The 27,472-nt window shown below is 40.2% G+C and overlaps 1 protein-coding gene across 1 annotated transcript in view; it reads right to left on the reverse strand.

Moving 5' to 3' along the window:
* The window catches only part of CHN1 (chimerin 1), a 204,529-nt gene that overhangs the window by 81,391 nt on the left and 95,666 nt on the right, over positions 1 to 27,472 (reverse strand). The window contains exon 7 of the mRNA XM_058664659.1: positions 8,171 to 8,459. Within this exon, the coding sequence (XP_058520642.1) occupies positions 8,171 to 8,459 (289 nt within the window). The remainder of the gene's footprint in view (positions 1 to 8,170; positions 8,460 to 27,472) is intronic.

Here is a 27,472-nt window from a genome sequence, read left to right on the forward strand (position 1 = left end):
AAGAAATAATTCCCAGAAAAGAAAAATATTGTGGACCAAAAAGTGTAAGATGAAATCACCATTCCTGGGCCCGGCGGCGTGGCCTAGCAGCTAAAGTCCTCGCCTTGAACGCACCGGGATCCCATATGGGCGCCGGCTCTAATCCCAGCAGCTCCACTTCCCATCCAGCTCCCTGCTTGTGGCCTGGGAATGCAGTTGAGGACAGCCCAATGCTTTGGGACCCTGCACCCGTGTGGGAGACCTGGAAGAGGTTCCTGGTTCCCGGCTTTGGATCGGCGCGCACCGGCCGTTGCGGCTCACTTGGGGAGTGAAACATCGGATGGAAGATCTTCCTCTCTGTCTCTCCTCCTCTCTGTCTCTTCTCTCTAAATATCTGACTTTGTAATAAATAAATAAATCTTTAAAAAAAAAAAAGAAATCACCATTCCAAACCACTGAGCATGCGATCTAAGGTAAGGATGTGCTGCAGCTGGAGAGTGACTCCTTGCAATTTGCTCACGATGAGGTGGGAAGCAACATGGCAGGGCCAGCCCACTCTTGGATAGTCTTATCTGGCTTTGCAGCTCCAAAATGGTATTACTCTGTTAAAGTAATCAGAGTTGATATATGTTTCAAAGATTTAAATGCTTGGAGATTTTTACCACTAATTATTATTTCCCTACCAGAATGCTTAGGATTCTGAAACAGCAACTGTGAAAGAACTTGTAATAGTTTCCTTCCCAGATCTCAAATCAGCCATTTAAGAGTTAATTTATTTCTTCCATTGGCCCAGGCACAGAAATTTCCCAAAACTGCAGCTGGTTTAGGGAATGCAATTTGGTCTTCTGTTGGCCTGGTTCAGTGGAGCTGAGGAACTGATGTTTATCTTCCATCTTCTTTCCATCTGGTTGTCCCTAATGGCTTCCAGTGACTAATCGTCTCTATGGGTGATAAGCTGGAAGGACAGAGGAGAGTCACATAAATAACTTCCCAGCCTCCATTTGTGTTTTCTTCAATCATTATGGCCTGGCATTCTCTGTGGCTGGGGTCTAGAGGGTCTCACATGACTGACAGCCAAGAGCCTGAAGAGATGCCCCTGGCAGGCTCGCTTCTGTGAACTCATGTCCAGAGAGGTACATCCAGCCACCACCCTCACAGACAGCTTTTTTTGCATCTCAGATACTTCACCTGTGCAATGAGAAATGACCCTCTCTATCTCCCAAGGGGCAGCTAAGGATCCTGAGTTCTTAAAGGGAACTTTACACATTAGTGAGCCAGACTGAATTACTATACTTTTGCAGTCTTAGGACTAACTTCTATTAGGGCTTTGGACTTGGTGGAATTAATTAGGTGTACTTATTTACTTGTTTATCCATATAGTTGGTCAATATTTATTTAGACAGAACTCAAGGTGGCGAATGAGAAGTGAAATAATATTGAGGGAGGTGGTTAAGATCTCGCATTTATTTTTAACATATTGGTTACTCATTACTATGTCAATTAATTCCATAATGATGTAAATTTTTGCTGATGGTATGTTCGAGCTTTAATTGATCGGGATGATACTCTGCTGGCTCTGCCTTCAGACCAGAGAGGGTATACCTAAGAAGCCGTTGAACTTGACTGGACAATAAGATGCTGGACTCTATGTTTGGTATATGCTTGCAATGAGGGAATCTCAACGGAACTTGAGCTGTGGTTATGCAACAAGGTGGAAGAATCCACCATGCTGGGAGGGTTTGGGGAGGGGTGGGGAGAATCTCAGTACCTATGAAACTGTGTCACATAATACAATGTAATTAATGGATAAAAAAAAGAAATAATATTGAGGGGTGAAAGCCTTGAAACGGGGATGGAGTGCCAGTGTTTCATGATAATTTCTGATCCATGATTTTGAAAAACATACAAAAAGTAGATATTCTTATCTACAAAAGTGTTGTTTATGACCTGCTGGGACATTATAGCAGCAGATTCAAAAAAGATGTGAGTTCAACTTAGTGTGTGTTGAACTCCTACAGCACTAGATGGATGATACAAACAACTCTCAAGGTCCTATTCATTAAACAGGTAGAAATACTGGAACATTAAAATGTGCGTTTTGAGGTGGACTTCTACTCTATATGCATGTTTTTCTTTTCAGAGCCCACCCTATTTCCTTGCAAGTAGGAGATATACAATGAATGCTGAAATAAATGCAATCAACTCTGATTAGAGATCAGTTCAGGGAATGAGAGAAAAAAATAGCAATATTCCTGCCTTGCTCTTGTTTAAAATCCCAAGACCATGTTTAAATAACAATGGATTGTTTATATGGATAGCTCATGACGCACTAAAGTACGAATATATTAAAGTCAAAGGAAGGACACCGGTTACCCATCTGGAGTTAAAAAAATAATAGGGCTTAGTGGAACCTGGAAAGACCTTCAAGAGTTCAACATAGAACACATGCTCAACAAAAGGTCACAGGCAGGCACAGCATGTTTTCCTTATCATACCCTAGAGAGCAGAGTTACAACACTGGTCCACACCAACACTGAAACACCACTGTCAGCTTTACCAGTCATTAGACCATTACTGGGTAAGAAGACTCACTTCCACATTAGAGATGGGAGTAGCATGTTATTATTGTAAGAGAAACTCCATTTTCTTGAAGCAATTAGGAACCTTTGGATACGATCTTGTGAACTTCAAGCGCAATTCAAGTACTGAAAACATGGATCATGAAGAGAAACTGAATATGCTGTTTCTAGCAAAGGCTGATCAGAAACATTCAGATTCTGAAGGGGCATCTGGCTGGTGACTGCTCTGATCCCAGAAAGCAACAATGCTTTGAGCATTGCACTGTGTTCACCAGCAAGATCTTATTACAAAAACTCCTCCGTCTCCAAGCCAGTGCCATAGTATCCATAACCCCCATTTTGGAGACTGGGGCCGACTGAGATGTGGGGAGGGGAGGAGGGGGGCTTGTTCAGGCACACACACAGGAGTTAGCATTGTGGCACAGCAAGTAAAGCCACCAACTGCAACACAAGCATCCCATTTGGGTGATGGTTAGTGAATCACCAGACACAAGACTTCTGTTTTTCTTTTTTTCAAATAAATATCTTAAAAACAAAACAAAATAAACCACATGAAGACAAAGATACATGCTAACCATGAAGGCCTTTTTCCTAAGGAAAGATGTTTACAGAAGACCAGCCCACTATCAGAAACTCTGTGCAGAAGCTGTAGTCTTTCAACGCAAATCAGTGACCCTGTACACATGGAAAGACCTATTCACCCCGGAACAACTGATCTTAACCTTGAAAAGAAAAAAAAAAAAAAAAAGAAAAAGAAAACCACAGGGAAACCTGGGGATGTAAATCTGACCAGAGGGGAGAGAGAGAGCAAGGCAGACTAAGAGAAACGAGAAAAGGCAGCACAATCTGAGAAGGAACAAGCAACTCTAGAAGAAAACGCCTTTGAGGACTGGGAAGGCACAAAATAAACCAGCACAGCTCTGCGGATCGCTTCATGCCGCCCACGCCTCTGGCAGTGTTCTTTTATTCAGGATTAAAGTATGGCTTTCCTGCTGATTTCTCCATAAAGATTAACTATTTGGATCAGACAATGTGTTGTGCATGTATTTTTTTAAGCAAAGTAAAAACATCTATAATGGTTGCTTTGTAAGAGACTAAGCCAATTAGCAGACCATGGGCTGCTCATGCCCTTTCTGGTACTGTACAAGACAAAGACAGCATTTAACGAAGGTGAAGAATGTCAACAGCAATGGCAGGTTTTGGCAGTGCCCTGATCACACTTCAACTTCAGATTTCATGAGGTTTTCCTGTAGGCATGTAGTCTGGCAATCCCTAAAAAAGTCTTTAGAAAAATCAAAATTTTAAATGTATTGTTTTATTTGGAAGGCTGAGAGAGAAAAAGGCATCTTCCACCTGATGGTTCATCCTCCAAACACCTGTAACAGCCAGGGCAAGGCCAGGCTGAGCTGGAACTCAACCTGTGCCTTCTACCTGGGTGGCAGGAACCTAAGTACTTGGAGCTGTCTGTCACCAGCTAAATCCCACCAGATGAAAGATCTCTTCCTGCATTTGCAGGAAGCTAGAAGAGAAACAGAGCTGGGACTCAAACTCAAGGGACATTCATATGAGACACAGGCATCCAAGCAATGGCTCAATTGCTGAGCCAATGGAGGTCCCAGAAAAAGAAATTTACATGTAAAAAAAAGTTCTTAGTGATAAACAGGGTAATATGTAAAGTACTGTATTCATTCCAAACTTATAAAGGAAGAAAAAGGTTATGTTTATACACACACAGTCACACAGTTATTCGTTGTTAAAGTTCGACAGAACCAAACACTTTGGGCCCGGCGCAGTGGCCTAGTGGCTAAACAACCAAACACTTCATTTTACACACTTCTGCCACCACAGACATCTTTTTGATGTGGGACAGGCTGGGAACTTAGGTCACTCAACCCAGAAGTAAAGACTTTTCTGCCTAGATTGAAACCTCTGGTTTGGATTCAGACCTCTGGTTCTTGGTATGGCTTCTGAAATGAAAATCATGTACTTTGACAGTTTATATTTTCTAAATCCTTAGTCTGGGGAGACTGATAACTGTTAGTGAGTATAAGATTATCATTAGGACCACAGAATTCAGCCATGCCATCTATTGAGACAAACATTTACTATCTGAACCAAGAAATCACTCAAATCCAATTCCAAGACAAATTTCAAAAAGTAACTGATAAGGTTGGGATCTTGCTCACTCTGGAGTGCTCATCAAGCCACTTTAGCAGAACAGGTACTCTGACTTTCCAATGTGCTACAATTTTATGAATAAAATGTACCACAACTTTTTGTTAGTTTCTAATGAGTATTTCAAGCAAACTAAATGACTTAAGAATTGATTAGAAAAAATATTTCTCCCTCACAGTGGGCCATGAGTTTTTTTGGGGACAAGTAATTCATTTGGATTTTACTTTCTGTGGCTAAACAACTCCTCATATGGTCATAAAATAATTCTGCTGCTCTTTCACAAAAGCCTAGACACAAAGCAGCATCTTAAGTACTGCAAAAAAGCTAAAACATTTGGAATTCTCAAAATTCAATTTTAAATAAAATACATTCAAAGATTATTTGGTTCAAAATTTTCCAAAGTCATCTTCAGGAAGGATTATTTTTCCAAAAGGTTCATAAGAAAAGGACACGACTCAAATAAGTTTGGGAGTATTCTTGTACCAAAATCATATGAGGTCATTAGCAAAACTGAGAAGGCCTACAAGAAAATTATTTTAAAATCTAACTTTTAGGACTGGCACTGTAGTGTTACTACAGTAAAGCCGCCACCTGTGATGCCGGCATCTCACATGGCTGATGGCTTGTTCCCCAGCTGCCCCACTTCCAATCCAGATGTCACTGTCCCAAGAAAAACAGGAAAAGGTGGCCTAAGTGTTTGTTCCTCTGCCACTCACAAGAGAGATGTGCAAGAAGCTCCTGGCCCAGCTCTGGCCCATCTCTGGCCATAGCGGCCATTTGGGGAACAAACCAACATACAGATGATCTATCGAACTCTCCCTGTATCAAGCTGAGTTTCAAATAAATAAATAATTTTAAAAGGAATCTTTATCATACCTACATGGGTACAGAACCTGTTTTGCAGTATTTATTAAAATCACATGGAATTAAAGTTTTGTAGGAAACTTCTTATCTCAAATGAAGAAATTCAACTGCAGATAGACTAGGTGATTGTCCCAAGGTCCCACAATTAATTGGTGGACAACCAAAATCCAAGCTGCTCTTTGCAGACCTCAGACCCTACTTGAGTTCTGTTTTTAGTCCTCTACCCTCTCTCTTACAATGCTTAGACTCCATAAAGGGTCACAGACTGCAAGAGGCACATCTGTGGATCATCTAGCTCACCTCTCTCTAGATGGAGAGATACATAGAGAAACAAATCAATTTGCCCAAGATGACATATTGAATCCATTGCTGTAACAGAAACTAGGACCTAGTTCTTAATTCCAACACTAGTAACTTCTACAAAAGGATTTACCTTTTGTAAATCCAATGCTTTTTGCCTCTGAAATGAAGGAATCATGGACAGGAAGTGCTTTAACTAGCAAGAACCCACTACAAAATTTATTAAACCATGCTTGTGTCAATAGTTTTTATTAATCAATTAAATATAGCTGTTTTTACTTACAAATGTCATCCACTGTGACAGGGAATCAATGTTTCAAGCTGTTCAACAGGTCATCATCCCTGTCCTGTTGGATGACACCTGTAAATAAAATAAACCTATTTTTGAGTGAGTAGATTTTAAGCCAACTAGATGTAAAAAGCATGCAGCTTAAAACAGAGTAATTTTTAAATTATATTCTCAATGCAAATTATTCTTAAAATGTAATTTCTTAATTATGTACTACTAGAGAGAGACACACACACACACTGACTTTCCAGTGCCAGCTCTTTCACTGTAAATAGCTATCACTGGCCACTAGTTTAAGAGAATCCAAGAACTATGACCTGCAATTTTTCCAGAACTCCCTGGGAATCACGCCTCCCCAGGCTAAAGGTGGGCACCTGGCAGTATCCGCCTGGGTCTGTTGCCTCTGTGGATACCATCTCCACTCTGCAGGGCAGACATTCAAGGCCCTGTGAATGACAGCCTAATGTTAAACAGCTAAACGTCTGCAGCTCAAGTCCCTTGGTGTGGAAAAGTATGTACAGAACCCATTAGCAAAGACTATTTCTAGTTTGATCAACTTTGAAAGACTGAGATGTACACATTTTAAACACTTCACAAATGTTTACAGAATATTCTTGTACATCCATCTAGAATATAATGTCAACATTAAATATTTACGTTCAAGTATTTTCAAATGCATGGATGAAATCAACAAAGATTCAAAAATAGGAACTAGGCAGTAGAAGAACAAAATCAAATATAGTCTGCATTTAGGTTTCAAATTCTGACTATTTTTAAACAAGATTTGTGGTTCTTAACAAGTATGTGAAAACCCATTGTTCACAAATTTCTTACTTTATTGCTTGAAATAACAGCTTCTCTGCAGCCACAGAAAACCAATCTAAGAAAGGTCTGCCACAAGCTAACATTTGACTGGGATAAAAACTGGGAGTAGCTTAGGATACAACCGTAAGGTAACACAGCAACTTCAAAAACATTACTACCAAACTTATATTGAATGCTTACCAAATGCGAAGCATTGTGAATATTTTACACTTAACTATTTCATCTCATTCAGTCCTCCAGACAATTTATTGCAATTATACAAATACAATCTAAGCACAGAAAAATTACAAAACTTGTGAACTAATCTATTTTGCTTTGAAATTCAAGCTCAAAATCTGCTAAATTTCTTTATTCTAGCAACTGGAAGTTCTCAAAATATAAACAGTTCCTATTGGAATATGTAAAATTTCTCCAACGAAATCCTACACACTATCAGAAAAGTCTCACATTTTCATGGTGGGGAATGGGAGAGAGAATTTTCAAAAACAAAATCATCTTAATGCCAAAGAATTAAATCTTTAGATGATAACCTAAAATCCAACACAATGAAAAGATAACAACTGAAACATTTAACTGCCATAGATGAAGAAGAGTAGATTCACTGGCTCGGTAACTTGTTAATAGTCCATAAAGGATAAACCTTGCCTGACTTAAGACTGACTGATCACTAACACAGTATAACCATCAATAACAGGCTTAACTGAATCAATTGCACTGCAGAATAAATAAACCTCAGCAAATTGTAGAACTATTTATATATATATATATATAAAACATCAACTTTACAAAAAGCAAAAAAGTAATTTTGATGGATAACATGACTACTCCTTAATTCATTATAAAGTAACAACTTTTTTTTCTTAATTGTAACTTATGCTTCTGACCAAATCACCTGAACTCCTTTGCTAAGGCCTTTCCCTCTACCCAACACATTTTTACAATTATGAAATTGATAACATAGAAAACAATTAGGAGCACAGAAATATACCTGACATAATTCAACTAAAGAAGCAAAACTTAATACCATAGAAACTAGACATAGAAAAATTGCATGTAATGTTTAACGCACTGTGGAGAAAACAATCGCTTTGGGCAACAATGGTTTTCTTAAAAGGAGCCAAACAGAAAAAAGATAAAGTGTGGTTTCACAGTAGCTTACCCTTTTCTCTGACACCCCATCCTGGCCTGTAGACTCTTTCTCATCCTGTGTCTCTTTCAGGACTGCCATATGTTTTTTGTATGCTGGCTCGCTGTTTAAGGTTGTGTATCCTACGTGCTCATAAATTGGGTTTATCGTCATCTTGGCAATGTATTCTGCTGCCTTGGTTTCAATATAGAGAGTAATCAAGCCATCAGTCACCAGATCGTGGATGGACTCAAAGCGTTTCTCCCCAACAAAGTGCTTTCCATCGTAGTAGAGCCTGAAGTTTCTGGTTTGACTTCCAAATCTGCCTCAATGAAATGGGAAAGATGTTTTTAAGAAAAATAAGCAAGTTAATTCTTTCTGGAAAAAAGAAAAAAACGATTGCATTGTTTATGTGTGTCTTCTTTGTTTAAATAAGCTGTGGCTAATCTCTGAGAATTGTCTGGAATATATAAAATTCAACTTTTAAACACAAAGACTGCATTTGCAATAACTATGGATAACAAGCCAAAAGCATGACTACCCTAGAGAGAAAATTTTTATCTTTAAGCCATTTCATCATGCCTGCAGAAAAAAACAGAAGAAACTTTCTCTTATGAAAACACATTCAATATTCAATTGGTCAGTTCTTAATATATGAAAGTTTCACATTAACTTTTTTTCTTCAAATTTATCACAATAAAAACAGTCAATGCACTTTAGACCCCAGTATTCATGTCTCTTAATGTTGAAGTTTCATTTAGGCTCACTAAATTATGCCAGTAACTATGCACAGTGGAGCCAACTTCAAAACCCAAGCCACGCAAGGCAGGATGGCATAGAAACACATTCTCCCTACTTCCAGACTCAGCCTTTTACACAGTCTTTTCTGTGTGCTGGTTAAGTGTGAGCAAGAGATGTTCATAACATACATTACATAGAAGACATCAACTCTCAGACTCCAGAAATTCTGTTTACAATTTTCATGTTTTGGTGACCCGCTTTAACAACTGGAGAATAATGCTTTCCTTTTATGGTGGTTTCAGTATTTTGTTTCCCCTAACAATCTCAGAAATGGATCTGAGTTGGCAAAACCGGCACCAGCGCCCCTACAAGACGCAGGCAGAAAGTAGGTTAACTTCAAAGAAAGCTGCTGCTGAAAAGCATAACCGTCTCCTGAAGGTAATCAAAAGGGATCCTAAGTAAAAACAATCAACAAGAATGTTTCATCATTAAAGCACAAAGATTAGAGATGAAGTATAATAACTGCTGTTCAAGTGTTAAATGGGATAGTAAACTTGTTATGTAACAATATGATTCTGATACAGGATATATTCCAAATGGTTAGGAGCTAGAAACTTCTTAATGCATCCTTACCTGTGCCTATGAAACTGTATCATGAAAAATGAAAAAAAAAAAAAGTACTTTTCACAATGCTCACAGTCAAGTCTATTTCTGTAGGTCAAATTAGACTTCACTAATTATTCAATCCAGAACCCAAAGTACTCTCCAAACTGATCCAACACATAATACAACCAGTTTTTTTTAGTTCCTTAAAAACAATCAAATTTTTGTTTACATTTAGGTAAATTAACTATAATTAATCAATCTTCTCTGTTCTCCATTTTCCTGCTATGTTAAACACACATTCCTCCCAAATAAATTTTATTTATGCCTTAAGTTTTCAAAACAAAGCAGGCAAAATTTCTCTGCCTAACTTAAATATAAAAGTTTTTCCAGTTTCAAATTCTACTTTTATCATCTTCCTTCCAGGTAACACACACTGCCTACCATCAAGAAACATGGAGGGCCCGGCGGCGTGTCCTAGCGGCTAAAGTCCTCGCCTTAAAAGCCCCGGGATCCCATATGGGCGCCGGTTCTGGTCCCGGCAGCTCCACTTCCCATCCAGCTCCCTGTTTGTGGCCTGGGAAAGCAGTTGAGGATGGACCAGAGCACTGGGACCCTGCACCTGCGTGGGAGACCTGGAAGAGGTTCCTGGTTCCTGGCTTCGGATCGGCACAGCACCGACCCGTTGCGGCTCACTTGGGGAGTGAATCATCGGACGGAAGATCTTCCTCTCTGTATATCTGACTTTGTGATAAAAATAAATAAATAAATAAATCTTTAAAAAAAAACAAACAAACATGGAAAGCCACTTTGCAGTTTTCATAAGGCTTGCACAAGAAGCAGCACAGCGGGGCCTCCATGAAATCTTCTATATTTCACCGCTATCAGAGGCATTTCACGGAGGGCCCAGACCATTTTACTACTGCTGGGGCTTCTGATTTCACAGAGGCTATGGTGCTGCAAGACAATCCGTGCAGTAGACAGCAGTGCTAGTCCTTTGTCAACTTGGCTATATTCTGTGATTTGAGAAGCATAAGAAGCCCAGGACAGGAAGGAGAGCTGGGCTGAGCTGGCCTCCCCTGGTCTGCTAATGGTCTGACTGGAAATCTAGCTTGACTTGCTTCCACTTTCCAAGGAGTTATTCCTAGTCTCTCCAGGGAATGCAGGTCTGACTAGTTGGGGGGTGGGGACAGGGACTGAAGTCTGTCCACTTTGCTTCCTCACTCAGTTATACAGGAAGGGATTCCCAACACAGTCTGCAATTCCTCTTCAGCCTGCAAGGCTGCTCCAGCCTTGTGGTCCAATCAGACTTGCAGCCTTTGGGGAGCTGATCAGATAACTAAAGTCACTCACAGTGTGCTTTTATTAAAACACAGCCTCAAAGGACAGAAAGAGAATTTCCATTTTGGAATAAAGATTGACTTTGAAAAGAAAAATAAATTGCATGATTTTTACTAAGAGATCTGAAAGATTTCATTGATATTCTGAATTACACTTTGATTCAGACATTGTCAAAAACAGCACAGACCACCAGAGACTTCTCCACTTCCAAGATCTGATCTGGAAGGCACACAGATGGATTGGGAAGAGAAGAGGGACGACTGAAAATCTTTGAGAAAGGTGAGCTATGGATTCTGTTCTATGAGAGAAGAGCTACACAAGGGGTGGTGCCAAACCTCAGAGCAAAGACAGCTTCCTCATAATAGCCCATGGCTTTCAAACTATCACTGATCAACAAATATTTAACAAAACAGACAGGTGCTGTGCTCTGTTATGCATTCAGTAGTTGATAATAAAAAATCCTGTTCCCTTGGCAACACCAATGGGGACCAAACATAAAAACAGGCCAATTCAAAGACATGAAATTTTGAATTCTGAAAAGGTCATCCTCTGACTTTTTCAAAATGACTAGCAAAGATGGGAATAACCTTGCTCTCATGCAAAAAACTACTTTTCTGCAAAATGGCACCTAAAATCAAGCAAACCCAAGTATTTGCCTTAGCCTATGAAAATCCGGAAACTCACTACTTCTTCAGCTCTCTGGGCAACAGCTATGCTTCTATGGTCCAGAGCTACTGCTCTGTCCAAGGATGAGAACATCCCTGCACTCTTGAGACAGGGGTTAGCAAAGAGAACTCAGGCTTCAGCATCAGACAGACAGGAGCTGACATGCTGGATCCACCTCCAAGACTGGATGATCTGGGGAAAAAAATCACTGTTCTGATTTTGCATTTAAAAGTAGGAGTAATGTTACCCAAGCCCATATAGTTCTGAGGATTACTGTCACTCTTTAGTCAAAGCTAAATATTTAATGGGCCTAATAAACGGTAGTTTTGCTTCTTGTCTGGTGATTTAGTCCTTGCAAAGAATAACAGAATAAATTACCAAACAAGAGAACAAAAGATATTCAGTACAAACACAAAAGGGAGATGTCTGAATAGGTAAGAGGCACAGTGACTGTACACGGTCATCTCTGTACTGATTTCGTTTACAGACCACTGAAGTCAAGTAGAAATATCTGTAATTTTTCTGGATGTCCCTGGGTTAGTTCATACTTCTTGGTTAAATAGAGTGGGCCTACAACAGAGTGCAAAGTGGTGGTGACTGTGGTGGTGGGGACAGGAGAGGGAGTTTCCACTGTGCTTGGCGAATAAATTCACTCAATCTATAACTGTGAAGGGCCAGTAACTTCACTCATACTGAATGCAACACATATTTTAATGGATCTAATGACAACTATTGAAATCTAGACTGCAGAGTACTGATTTATAAAACCATTAAAGTTATACTTCCTTTCATGATAGGAAAATCTACTTTTCACTTTTTCTTACACTTACTTCTGCCTGTGTTCTTGCCTGATCCCTGTGAGAATGCATGAAACTGTGGAGACACAATTCTCACCTAGATAAAATCCAATCAAATGCAAAAGTGCTTTCTCAGGGCAGGTGTTCAGCCTAGCCATTAAAATGCGCGGCCCCTCACCAGAGTGCCTAGTTTGATTCCCAGCTCCTGATCCTGACTCTGACTGGCTGCTGATGAAGATGCTGGGCGACAGCGATGAAGGCCTGAGTAATGGGGCTCTTGCCATCCCTGGGGTTGAACCCAACAGAGTTTCCAGGCTCCCAGTTGGTCTCACCCAGATGTATCCAGACCCACCACTGTGGGCATAAGGGGCACCCTTTCTGAGAAAGAGAGACAGACAGAGAGAGGGCGGGAGAACGACAAAGAAAATCACCATATTCTCTAAAGTCATACTATAGTTAACAAAGAGGAAAAAGAAAAAAAAAAAAAGAAGGGGATAACATGCCTGAAATGACTACTGTTGTACATAATTACCACTTTCTAGAAAAAAAAAAAATCTTTTCCCCCAGTGATTTCATGTTTCGGTTTTCATATTTTAAATAACTGTTTAATGCTGTGCCCAGTTGCATTCCAATGAATTCGAAAATATATAATTCTAACGTCTAGCTTTATAAAACAAACAAAACCCTTAATATCACCCTTTCTATTTTTTAGCAAATGAATTATACTTACAAAAAATTCAGTCTAAAGGCAGAAAATAATAAAAACAAAGAATTCTCTTTGTAATTTTACTTTACTTTTTCTAAAACCAAGAATTAGTTTTGACTTGAGGCCAAAGTAATTTGGAAGTGTTTCTTCAAAGAATGCTCCAAGCTAACAGATGTTTTCTATTAGTAAATAGAAAACAAAACACATATAACACATTTGTCTAAGCTAACAATAAAATGTTGAAAGTACTTCCAGAAACTAACAAAAAATTTTGTTAACCATAAATACATATTTGTGTAGTTTTGCCAGAGAAGCTACCTTGCTGGTGAAACAAACATTTCATAAATTCTTCCCTTCATCAAAATATTATTGGGAGAAAAGTTAAAGCAGAGACAAGAATACGATGAAGAAATCAATTAAATACCAAAAAATTAAATGAGATGGAGCCTATGAATTAAGAGAAGGGTAAAAAAAAAAGAGGATATAATCATATGAGATAAGTTTAAGAAAATCTTCTCCATCTAAAACTTTATTAGGATGTAAGTTTTATTTATCTTGCAGTTTGGATGAAAAAAAACCAGTTAAATATTTTGGGAAATGTCAGTTTCAGATCATTTTCAGTGAAGTGGTAAATCTAATAAACTTGTAAAGCAGGTACCCCTAGAAGGCAGAACCCCTGCTAAGAACTAGTGGGAGGATTATCAGAAAGCCAAAGAAGCAGTCTGACTTTCCCCCCAACTTCACCATCGCATCTCTGGCTAACTACACCTTCCACGTTGTGGTAGATTTCAACTCCGTTCCTTGCAAGCCTAACACAGAGTAACTGTGGGCTGCGGAACACTAGGCAGGCGTACCCTGAAAACAGGGAATGCCTCCAACTGGAAGATTGAGACTTCATTTCTCTTGAGCCTAAATTCTCAAAAGGCTTATACCTGTCCTCACAAGAGACTGGAAGATTCTTCTCTAGGAAATCTGATCGATCCAAATGAAAAGAATTAAGACCCTCAATTCCATACAGTATGCTTCATCATACTCCCAGAACTATCAATCAACTCTTAAGTGCCAAATACACTTAAACATCGGCACACTGCACCTTGACATTTGAATGCCCTCCTGAAAGACAAGAGTACAGCAGTCATACTGCACAGCAGCAAACAAACCATGCACAAGTTGCATGCTCAAAAATAAAAATGGGATGTTTCACATTCTAATTCTTCAATAGAATTTAGCCAAGAAATATTAGGATGCTATAAAGATAACTGAATACGTAAAACAAAACAGGCAGAAAAAGTATACAGCATAAATTTTATTTTTAAAAAAGATTTATTTATTTTTATTGCAAAGCTGGATATACAGAGAGGAGGAGAGACAAATATCTTCCATCTGATGATTTACTCCCCAAGCATCCACAACGGCCGCCAACCCAAAGCCAGGAGCCCTTCCGGGTCTCCCACACGGGTGCAGGGTCCCAAGGCTTTGGGCCATCCTCGACTGCCTTCCCAGGCCAGAAGCAGGGAACTGGATGGCAAGTGGAGCTGCCAGGATTAGAACGAGTGCCAAAATGGGATCCAGGGGCGTTCAAGGTGAGAACTTTAGCTACTAGGCTACTAGGCTACCAAGCTGAGGGCCGGTTGCTCTACTTCCAATCCAGCTTCCTGCTGTGTGGGAGATTGTTCCTGTATCTCTGTCTGCTTAGCCCCTGTGGGAGGCCTTAGGCACACGCTGGAGGAAACCCCTGACAGTGGTCTTGGCTAACCAAGACTTGAACCTGGCCTGTTCACTGGGCATGCAGCTGCAGCGATAGCAGTGGGCTATACCCAGCCTCTCTTCTCTGCCCTTGTGCAAGCTGTGCTAGGACTTTCTTGATGAGTAACTGAGAAGTTAATGCGATCCTAATTCTGCTCATCAGCCATGTGTGATTAATATGCCCGAAGCATAGCTTTCATTCTGGGTGCTAGCATTTGTTCACCTATCAATCTTACCTGCCCCTGGCTGGAAACAGTGCTTATACCCCCACGAGCCGAACGTGACCTCTGATTGGAGGGTCCAGACAGGAAGGCCACCCTTATTAGCCAATCGCAATGATTGCTGGGTAGAGTATTGTTGGGACCACCCCTCTGCCTTTCTCCTTTTATTTCCCTGTAAGTTCTCCCCAATTAAAAAAAAATACCTCAATAAAAATGAATCTTCAAAAAACAATCTCTCACCAGTTTGTTTCTGGTGGTTCTTGCAGGCCGAAGAACAGCATCACCTCACCCATCCCTTGCCTTGGGGCCTGCTGGTCAGGAAAGACCCAAGACTGCTGTCGTGTTTGGGAAGGCAGTGGATGGTGGCCCACGTGGTTGGCCCTGCCACCCATGTGAGAGACCTGGATGCAGGGCTATTGGCTTTGACCTGGCTCTGTCCTGGCGATTCGGATCATTTGGGGAGTGGACCAGCATACAGAAGATCTATTCGTGTCTGCTGCTCTGACTTTCAAAAAAATAAATTTTTTTTTTAAGATTTATTCATTTTTATTGGAAAGCTGGATATACAGAGAGGAGGAGAGACAGAGAGGAAGAGCTTCCATCCGATGTTTCACTCCCCAAGTGAGCCGCAACTGGCCGGTGCTGTGCCGATCCAAAGCCGGGAACCAGGAACCTCTTCCAGGTCTCCCACGCAGGTGCAGGGTCCCAAAGCTTTGGGCTGTCCTCGACTGCTTTTCCCAGACCACAAGCAGGGAGCTGGATGGGAAGTGGAGCTGCTGGGATTAGAACCGGCGCCCATATGGGATCTTGGGGCTTTCAAGGCGAGGACTTTAGCTGCTAGGCCACGACGCTGGGCCCAAAAAAATAAATTTTTAAAAATCCAAACATTTTAGCAAATCTTGAGTCCTGGAGAATTGATTATAACTGCTACTATCACCAGAGAGAGGTGTAGTTCTTGGCATTTAATGCGCCCTAAGCATTTGGCTCCCAAAAGGCCTTGTAAAGGATTCACTGACCGAATCCCCTAAGCTGGCCAACTGGATGGAACAGCAGCAAGATCTTTTTAAAATGTATGTCAGATACACCAAACTGCCACAATATCATCAGATTACTACTGTCTTAGTGGGTATAATTTAAAAAGTGATAATCACCACAAAAAAGATTCTGTCACGGACAGAGTGGTAATGTTGTCACATGAAACCAAGAATTTATATTGGGAATAAATACATGGGTATTTCAATGGATTCATGAAAAACAAAATTTACAGTTTATGTTGATGTAAAAAAAATGCCATAAGTTAACAGAGCATCCAGTAACCAGAGTTTGAATCTAGGACTACTTGGTTGCTTTTTATTTTTATATTATTTGAAAGGCAGACTTCACAGAGAGAGATGGAGAGACAGAGAGAAATGTCTTTCTACCTGCTGGCTCAGTCAACAAATGGCCACTATGGATGATGGATTTGGGTCATCTTCCTCTGCCTTCCCAGGCCATAAGAAGAGTACTGGATTGCAAATGGTACAGCAGGACACGAACTGGCATTCGATTGGGAAGCTGGTGCTGCACACGGAGGATTAGCCTGAGATGCTACTGCACTGGTCCCAAACCGCCTATATTAATTTAAAATCGCAAGACCTGAAAAAGGACAGCAACACTGGCTCTGCCCACAATTAGCCTGTCTCTTTTAGAGCCACACAGCAAAGGAATGACGAGCATCTGCTTACCTAAACAGATCCTCAGACTAAAGTGGTAAAGAGAATGAAAAATGCCTTTCTGCATTTTCTTAAATACAATAAATTAAATCACAGGGGATGCTCCAAATGTCTTAATTTATTATCTAATGCAATTTTACTGAACAATCCCCTAACATGTCAAGCACTGCACAAAGCTCAAGGGAACAAAAATCAGTAACACCTCACTGTTTCCCTGGACGACTTTAGTTCATTTTTACATTCAAAGGTTTTTTTGTTTGTTTGTTTTTAATGAAAGTGCTACATTGTAGATAGGTTATTAATGGCACAGCATTTTAAGATCTTTTCAGATAGCAACTTAATAATCATATGATCAAAAGGACAAGACATACTCACTTACAACTCTGCATATGAGGCATCATCCCTAAAAGTCAAAATACCTGGCAGCAAACAGCTGTCTGAACCCTTGGCAAAAATTCTGAAAACTCCAGCCAGAGGGGTCAATCTGTAGCTTGGAGAATGACCACAACTGAGAGCAGAAACACAGCCAAACGCTAGGGCAACTGTCTGAGACAAGAGCAGATGGGCAGCAGGAAGCGGTGGGAACACTCGTCCAAAAGGTTGACAGGAACCATAGGGTAGTGAATCTAGCCTGCGGAGGCATTTACAGGAGATCTGTTCCGTTAGACTCAGGGAAGTCAGGGTGACTCGAGGGGGGTGGAGCACAGCAGAAAAGAAAGGGAAGACTTATTTAAGAAGATTAAAGAAAAGCATCAACCATGATGAGTACTGTGGTAACCACATAAGAAACTGCTGCTCTCCCTGCAAGTGCCAAACCCAGAGGGGCACAGGGCAAGCTGAAGAGGCATTTCTCTGCCTCAGCAGTACCTGTCCCTGAAGCTGGCACACTTTACCTTTGACTTCCCAGGAGTTTGAAGAGTGGAACAGGCACCCTGCATTTTCAGCTTTTGGAGGGTTTCCTGAGGGACTGGTCTTTGTCTCCCTACCCCAGAGTGCTACATCTGGAGTCTGGGAGCAGTGGAGAGCGAGGAAAGCGGCTTGCAGCAGCAGAGAGCAACTGTAGGGTTGTAAAGCCAAGGCACAGTTCAGCAGAAGGTGCCCGCTCCTGACTGCTCTCTCAGAAGAGAGGCAGAAGGGCAAAGTGGGCATTTGGTCTCCTGGATTTTCAGAAAAATGCTTAAGGGAATAGTACCTGTCTCACTTGATTCAGGAATGGATTGGGGGAGGGGGCAGATGGCTGGCATCCAGCAATCCCTCAGTTTTCAGACTTGTTCCAGGTTCCCTTTGGATACCAACATTTGAAGATACACTCAAGTCCTTTATATAATAAAATGGTGTAGTATTTGCAAATAACTTATACATATTCTCTCACATACCTTAAATTTGCCTTTTGATTACTCAGTGTTGCCTAATACAATGCAAATGCTTTGTCAACTGTAATCACTGCATCATTTAGGGAATGACACTAAAAGCCTGTACATGTTCCATACCCATGGAAAAATTATTTTTTGAACAATGTTAGGTTCAGTTGATCTAAGCTGCACATGGGAAATCCGGATATGGAGTGCTGACTGTATTGCTGCAAGTTCCTGAGAACAGAAGAGAGAATGGGACGGGCAGGCTGTACCAGATGCCTACAGAAGCTGCAATACCAGATAGCACAAAAGAAACTTCAGAGTTCCTGAAAAGGAAACAGGCTGATTTCTCTAACTGGGAGATAATATTTACAAACCCAGAGAAATAACGTCCCCTTAACAAGTTTTAGATGTTCACAGTCTTTATATAGCTGGTTAATGGAGGCTCTTTCCTATACCAAACCAACCCAGAAAGATGGAGGGTGGTTGTTTTATCAAATACATCAAATTCAGGAAAACAAAACAAGAAGATTATAAAGCACATGAAGACACAGAGAAACATAGCTCAATGAATGGAACAAGCTAAATCTCTCAAAAATCAATCCCAAAGATATAAATATTATTGAAAGACCTGCCCAAAACTAAATGTTTAAAAAAAACTCAACTTACAAGACAACATGATTAAAAACTAAAAAAAAATATGAAAAGGATGCATGAAAAATGGTACCAATAGAGGTGGAAAGTGTGTCAAAATTCTATAGTTGAACAATACAATAATCATATGGAAAAATTCACTAGAGGGTTCAACAGTAGAGAAGAAAATAAGCAAACTTGAAGGCAGATCACTTGGAACTATTTAGTCGAGGCAGCAAAGTGAAAAATGAATGAAGTAAACCTAAGGAACTTGAAGGGATACCATCAGGTAGAGCAATATATGCACAGAAGGAAAAGCAACAGAAAAGGAAGGAAGGAAAAGCAACAGAAAAGGGGACAAAGAGATTATTTGATGAAATGATGGCTAAATATTTCCCATCCCAGAACAAATAGACAACACAATTCAAGAAGCTTAAAGGACTCTAAGCAGGAAAAACATAAAGAGGCCCACACTGAAACAAGTTTTAATTAAACTGCCCAAAGTATTGAAAGCAGCAATACAAAAGACAGCTAGTTCTAGATGAGGGATTTATATCTTTGGATTTTGGAAATCAGTGGGAAAAAGCTGGGTGTTAGGCATTTATATAGAGATTTCACAGAGGGACAACAGTGAATGAAAAAGATGATTTAAAAAAATACTGAAAGAAAAAAAAAGTCTTAGAGAAATCCCACTAAATGTTCTACAGAATGCATGACAAATGCTACAGACCAGAGAGAATGGAGTGATATACTCCAAGTGTTAACAAAAACTGGCAACTAACAGTACAATATCTACAAAAATGCCACTCAAAAATGGAGAAGAAACAAAGATTTTCCCAGATTCCCAGATAAAATAACATCGAAGGACTTCAACAACGCCTGACTGCCTTGGCCGAAATGGTAAAGGGAGTCCTGAAACAGAGCTCAAACAGAGAAGCTGAACAACAAAAGAACATGTAAAAATATAAAGCTCTCTGTTTAATATGTAGGCAAATGCAGGTATAGAATTCTCAAATATCAAAACTGTGGGCATTTTATACTACTACAGATGACTTAATGGATATGCAATATGTAAGATACAATTTGTGTGTTATCAGTAAAAGTACTGAAGAGATGTGAAAAAGTTTTGTACATAAGTTAATTATCTTAAAATAATAATACTGCAATATATGTTCATTTTTAAAAATTTTTAATGACTGTTCCATTGGCACAAGGATTTTGTCTCCTCCCCCATCCTCCACCCCACTGCTTTCTGCCATACTGTTCAAACAGGATAGTCATTCAGCAACAATCACAAACATTCCGCTGTTTATCACTGAGGAGATGTAAAAAAGCTTTGTACATAACTCAAATTATTTACTTAAAATAACTGCAATGTATTTTACCTTTGCCCTCTGCAAGTCACAAATCTTAAAATGTCTGGAACAGTATATAAGAGAAAATATAAAAATCAGAGCATGTGGCTACAAAAAGGAAAAAAAACATCAATGAAATAAAAAAGAAAGCAAACAGACAAAATAGCCACAAGACAGAAAATAATGAATATGTAAACGGTTAAGACATTCCCTGTTGGTAAATTACTTTAAATGTAATTGGATTGAACTTTCCAGTGGAGACAGTCACTGAATGTATAAAGCAAGCTCTTTGTCAGTGCTACAGCACAGTGAGTTAAGCCGTACCCTGCAGTGCTAGCATCCCATTGGGTGCTGGTTCAAGGCCCCAGCCATTCCACATTTCACACAGCTTCCTGCTGATGGTCTGGGAAATAGCAGAGGATGACCTGAGTGGGTCCCACACTTCCATATCAAAGACCCAGATGAAGCTCTTAGGTTTGGCCTGGCTGAATGTCGTTGCCACATAGGAAGTGAACAGATGGAAGATTTGTCTCTCCTTCTCTAACTTTACTTTACAAATAAACAGAATAAGAAAGAAGCACATTGCGATCCTTCTCTAACTTTACTTTACAAATAAACAGAATATGGGGCTTGGTAGCGTGGCCTAGTGGCTAAGGTCCTCGCCTTGATCCCATATGGCTGCTGGTTCTAATCCCCAGCTCCACTTCCTCTCTCTCTCTCCTCCTCTCAGTATATCTGACTTTGTAATAAAAATAAAATGAATCTTTTAAAAAAAAAAACAAAAACAAACAGAATAAGAAAGAAGCACACTGCGATAGTAAGCTGCCTACAAAATATATTAAAGACCTAAATGGAAAATGCAAAGCTTTAACTACTAAAGAAAACAAAAAAAGCTTCACGACATTGGAATGGACAAGTATTTCCTGGATATGAGACCACAGCACAAGTAACAAAATAGACATCAATGTATCAAACTTGAAGACATTTGCATGCAAAAGAAACAATCATGGAAGAAAGAATTTGTATACACTACATTGGATAAAGGGGTATTATTAAGAATACACACAAGAACTCTTTTCTTAAATTTTTGAAAAGGCAGATCAGATTCATGGAGAGGAGGAGATACAGAAAGATCCTCTGTCTGGTGATTCACTCCCCAAGTAGCAGAAATGGCCAGAGCTAGCCAATTCAAAGCCAGGAGCCAGGAGCCAGGAGACTCCTCTTGGATTCCCACACGAGTGCAGGGACCCAAGGTCTTTGTCCATCCTCTACTGTTTTTCCAGTCCACAAGCAGGGAGCTGGATGGGAAGTGGAGCAGCTAGGATTGTAAGAAGCACCCATATGAGATCCCAGCGCTTGCAAGGTGAGGATTTAGCTATTGAGCCATCATGCTGGACCCACAAGAACTTTTTTTTTTTTAAACATTTATCTATTTTTATTGGAAAATCAGATCTACAGAGAGGAGATACAGAAAAAGATCTTCCATCTGCTGGCTCACTCCCCAAGTGGCTGCAATGACTGGAGCTGAGGCTGGTCTGAAGCCAGGAGCCTCTTCTGGGTCTCCCAAACAGGTGCAGGGTCCCAAGGCTTTGAGTCATCCTCGACCGCTTTCCCAGGCCAGAAAGCTGGGAGCTGCAAGGCAAGTGGAGCAGCTGGGATACGAACTGGCACCCATATGGGATATTGGCACATGCAAGGTGAGGACTTTAGCTGCTACGTTTTTTAATCTTAAGTCCATACTCGATTATAATGATTTTCAAGGTATGATGGTACCTGTCATCTTTCCCCAACATCGTTAAAACAAAATATAATTAATTTTCTAAAAAAGAAGCATATGATGACATTTGGCTGTGTCAGTGTGCGCAGTTTAAATAGGAAGTACATGAATTCAGTAAGTATCTTCCAATGAGAGCACTTTATTAATGTATCTGTTAAAATATGATAATTAGTCCAACTCAGTATCCTAAGCTGCTTTTATGGTTTTTGGAAAGACATGCAGACGTTATTATGCAGAACCGCACATTCTATACATCCTAGTCACCCTAACCATCTGCAAAGCTGTCACGACTTGTAAAGACAACTACAGTAAACATTTATGTAACCTGCAATTGTTACATGTGTTGGTGCTTCTAGCTTTCCCGTTTCCATTTATCACCATACTTAATTTTGTTTACCAATATATCTTCAAAATCTTTTTGTTCAAATGTCACAACCCACTAATTAGTTTGTAATGTATATCATCTGATATATATTATACACTCATCCTTTACTTTTTCATCTACTTGTGATATTAACAAAGCATATATGTACATATATGCATATACATGAAAGTTCAGATTATATATGTACATATATACGTATATATGTGAAACTTCAAATTATACATATGTGTGTGTGTGTGTGTGTGTGTGTGTGTATATGTGAAACTTTAGTGAAATGGCTTGTGAATAAACGTAAATACTGGGGAAGAGAAGTAAACATAAAAACTTAGAGGAAGGGGGCTGGGTATGACAGCCTATTAGCTAAATCCTCGCCATGCACATGCTGGGATCCCATATGGGCACAGGCTCCTGTTCCAGCGGCCCCAGTTCCCATCCAGCTCCCAGCTTGTGGTCTGGGAAAGCAGTTGAGGGATGGCCCAAAGCCTTGGAACCCTGTACCCATGTGGGAGACCAGGAAGAAACTCCTGGCTCCTGGCTTTGGATCGGCTCAGCTCCGGCTGTAGAGGCCATTTTGGGAGTGAACCAGTGGACGGAAGATCTGTCTCCTCCTCTTCTCTGTAGATTGGATTTTCAATAAAAATAAGTAAATATTTTTTTGAAAAAAAATAAGAAAGAATGGGATGCAGAGGAGGGATTTCTTTCCACTGTCTAAACTGGTATATTCTGGAAAACTCTAAAATTGGCGGCTCTGAAATCTTGGCATTCTGGCAAAATCTGTGCAAAAGTTTCGATAATGATTTGGAAACTTGTACTTGTTCCCAGTCAAAATGGAAGTCCCACTTTCCGAAACTGACTAATTTTAAAAGCAGAATTATTCATGAAATAAGCAATATCTTAATCATTCTGTATACTTGGCTGAGTTTTCAATACTTTGTATTTTATAATCTTAGAGAGAATATATTTATGCTTTTCTGTTTTGTCAGAACAGAAACCTATTCTTCAATAGTTGGCAGCATAAATAAGATCAATATTTGCCTTAAGATAATGACAGAATCATCTCAGAAAATCTTTGTTTTACATACATTATATACATATATATGCATACATAATTTGACATTTCTGAGAGGTTAGTTCTATTGGAAAGGTGAAAAGTACAAACACTCCAAAGTTTAGTTCTATGCAGTAAAAGAATACCCCATCTTCTACACTAGCTCATCAAAGCAATGTAGTTTCTTCCATCCATCGAGTGGTTTGTGTATTTATATATCTTCATATTAGAAACAAACCCTTAGGGCCTAGTGGCTAAAGTTCTTTCCTTGCATGCATCAGGATCCCATATGGACGCCAGTTCGAATCCTGGCAGCTTTCCATCCAGCTCCCTGCTTGTAGCCTGGGAAAGCAGTCAAGAAAACCCAAAGCCTTGGAACCCTGCACCCACATGGGAGACCCAGAGAAAGCTCCTGGCTCCTGGCTTCCATTGTGGCCTTTGTGGGAATGAATCATCAAACAGAAGATCTTCGTGTCTCTCCTCCTCTCTGTATATCTGACTTTCCAATAAAAATAAATCTTTAAAAAAACACAAAAACCCGTAGCCTAAACACACGCACATGCACACACACAAACTAAAATGGAACTGAAAACTGGCTCAATAAGATCATTTGGATAACCTAGAGAAAACAGCCCTTTGAATTAATTCACAATCTATTCTCTTCTGGGACCATCAATCAAGAGAGTTGTGTGATGACAAAAGGGGGAGGGAGGGGCAAAGAATCAACGTCGGGTATTTTGTTACATAAATGGCAAGTCTTCACAACCTGCGGAATCTTATGAAAACCCAATGGAGACTGCTGAGCCTCCTAACACCCAAGCACCCTGCCCTCAATGGCAGAAGCCTGGGTTCTCAGGTGGGTGCCCGACTCTCAGGACTACTGCAAAGGCAGTTCACTCTTGTTTGTTACACTGATGCTTTGTTCCGTGAGATCATGCCCTTCTGAGTACAATATGCACATGTTTTAAAAGTGACATGACAATTTCTCCCCAACATTTGCTGCCAGCTATCCTTATCTAAGAGTTCCACCATAACAAAATGAATTTTTTAAAAAATATGCAAGCCAGAAATGCCTTAAAATTTCCCATTTCTTGAGTATTACCTTCCCCAAATATGCTTTTATCTATGTTATATACGAAAAATGGAGAGAATTTTAGTTGTTTTTATTGGGACTGTAACTTTTTGGAAAATTCCTAGAAAATCCTGAGGAAGTCACAGAGCTTAACATTTCTTGGCAAGCCAGTGGGATCAGCTTTATTGATTTCTACACACTCCCATCATCTTGCACCCTTCTTCAGGTCTGTTTAAGCGTACAGTTGAAGGCAGTAGGTCTTTCTGGGTGAGCAAAGCACTACAGAGGCTACCTAACAAAATCAGTCGGGCTCAAGAGAAGACAAAATACAAATTTGAAACAGTCACAGTGTATAAAAGAATCACTGATTTGAAATTAACAGCAAATGAGGCCAGCGTAGTGGCTCAACAGACTAATCCCCTACCCGGTGATGGCACCAACATTCCCTCATGAGTGCTAGTCATGTCCTGGCTTCCAATACAACTCTCTGCTTATGGCCTGGGAGAACAGCAGAGGACCGTCCAAGTCCTTGGAACCCTGAACTTGCATCGGAGACCTGGAAGAGTCTTTGTTATCAGATCAGCTACGGCCATAGGAGCCACTTGGTGAGTGAACCAGTGGATGGAAGAACTGCTCTATAAGATAAACCTCTCAAAAACACATCTTTAGAATGAGCAGTTCTACATGAATAAAAACTTGAAAATAAAAACATTAATGCGCTATAATCCTCTTTGTGTGCCCATGAACAAAATGTGGAGTTTGTAAAGATCAGCCAAATACAATACTGACAACAGCAAGCTGCATTAGTCCACTGCCAACTCTGTTCAAAAAACAAACTAAAAATTGAGTTTTAAATGGCTACGTAAGAATCTGCATAATCTAATATTTCTCAACTGGCTTCCAAAGCCTAACATAGGTACTAACTGCATGCTTTCCAACACTTGAACTACGTGATCATATCTGATTTTTTTTCCATTTTTGCTTTTTTTTTTTTTTTTTTTTTTGAGAGAGAAACAGAGAACCAGATCACCCCCCCCCCCCCAATTATCCACAATGATAGGGCAGCCGAAGTGGGAAGCCAGGAACTGAATTCAGATCACCCACATGGGTCCCCAAGGTACAACTCCCTGAGCCTTCACACTACCTCCCAGGGTCAGCAGGAGGCAGGAGGAGGCAGCAATCACTCGCACACTCTGCTTTGGAACACAGACATCTCAGTCTTTAGGCTAAAATCCCACCACCTAATCTTGCCATTTTGATGAGTATTAAGGAAAGGGAAAATAAACACATCTTTCTAGCAGGAGTTTGTCAACATCAACAGCAGCATAATGATGGTAAGAATAACCCACCCCCACCCCCCGTAACTGGGAAAGAAAGGACTACCTAGACTAAATCTAAACTATTGAGTAATCATTAACTAAATATACTTCCTACTATTCTGTATGGTATTCTGAGATGTAAGCATGTGCTACTGGAGATAAACAGTGAGCAAAATGCTTTATAGAAAAACTATCGGCTTTTGTTTGTAAGTTAGTAAAAAATGAAATTATAAGCTTTCAGCCAAATCTTTTTCAAAATGATTTCTATTGTTCAACTCAGAAAGCACTAACCCTATGATTTTTCTGTCCTAAGATTTAATTTGAAAGGCACAGTTAGAAAAAGGACTATTTTCCCCCATCTGCTGGGTCATTCGTCAAACAGCTGAAACAGCTAGCACTGGGCCAGTCTAAAGTCAGGAGCCAGGAAGATTCTTCAGAATCCCCCATGTGGGTGGCAGAGGCCCCAAAATGTGAGTCATCTTCCACTGCTCTCTCAAATTCACTGTAGAGAGATGGACTGGAATTGGAACAGCCAGAACTTGAACTGGCACTTGCTTGGAATGTCAGCACTGCAGTGTATAGCTTAATCCATTTGTGCCACAATGCCACTCAAGATTTGTCTGTCAGACTGATTTTCTTCTAGGTTTATACATTTAATTTTCAGGATCACCACTGATTAATTTTGATGTCATATCAGTGTTTCCTAAGTTATATTCTACACAATATTTTCTCGAAAGTATGTGAGCCAGGGAAGTAAGGCAAAAATCAGTTTGGGTATTGATGCATTCTATGTGCCTATCCTGGGAATATTTTTAAAGTCCCTGAGAAGTCCCACAATAGAATGGAATCAATACATGTATACAAGGATACTTCAAAAATCCACAAGTAGTTTTTTCATAAAACTACTATTTTCTATAGCTTTCAATAATATCTTAAAGATTTTTATTTTCCTTTAGTTAAAAAAGCAGAGCGACAACTGAAAGTTTCTCCATCCACTAATCCATTCTCCAAATGCCCGTAACAGCTGGGGCTGGGCCAGATCAAAACCAGGAACCCAGAATCCAGCCCAAGTGTCCCAGGTGGGTGACAGGGACCTGAAGCTCATGAGTTATCACTTACTGCTCCTGGGGTGCATGTCAGTAGTAAACTGAGTCAGATGTGGAGGAACATGGACTGAACTCAAGCCCTTCAATATTGGATGAAGAAGCTACCTGGCAATGTCAACTGCTACACAAACACCTCACTCTAAGACTTGAAACTTATTTATACCAAATTAACTTGGCTTCTGTGTGCAGTGTATGACTTTGCTTATCTTTAAATTCAGTTTTATTTGAGAGATAAAGAGCTCCAATTCACTGGTTCATATTGCAAGTTTAAAATATTTCTATGTCAGATGAATAAAAATAGAAAACAAGCAGCTTGCATTCACTGGTGCAGAGGATAGACCACATCTGACCCTTCACTGGCTGACTCACATCAGAGTCAGGTCTGAGGACATCCCAAACGAGGTTTCTTGGAGGACTCCCCAACTAGAACGCTGGACTCAGACCCTGGAGTACATGGATGGAGCCTGGGCCTCTTCAGTTGCTGATGCCTGTGCTAGTGGACAGCATGCCAGATGCACACAAGCAACATGAGAGCGAGCTCATCAAGGCCACCGGGGGACAGATGTCAACTGTCTCGTCAGAGCATGGGAAGCAGAAGAGGTTGGACAGTTCCCCAGGCCTAGCTTTGTAGCATGTTCCTATGGATGCACTAAGGTGGATTTTGTCAACCAGTAGACCTTGGAAAGACTTTCTCAACCCTGTTGCCACAAAGCCAACCACCTCTCAGGGCTAAGGAAACCATTTAACACCCT

Source organism: Ochotona princeps, chromosome 5, assembly GCF_030435755.1.
Source record: "Ochotona princeps isolate mOchPri1 chromosome 5, mOchPri1.hap1, whole genome shotgun sequence".
NCBI lineage: Eukaryota > Metazoa > Chordata > Mammalia > Lagomorpha > Ochotonidae > Ochotona > Ochotona princeps.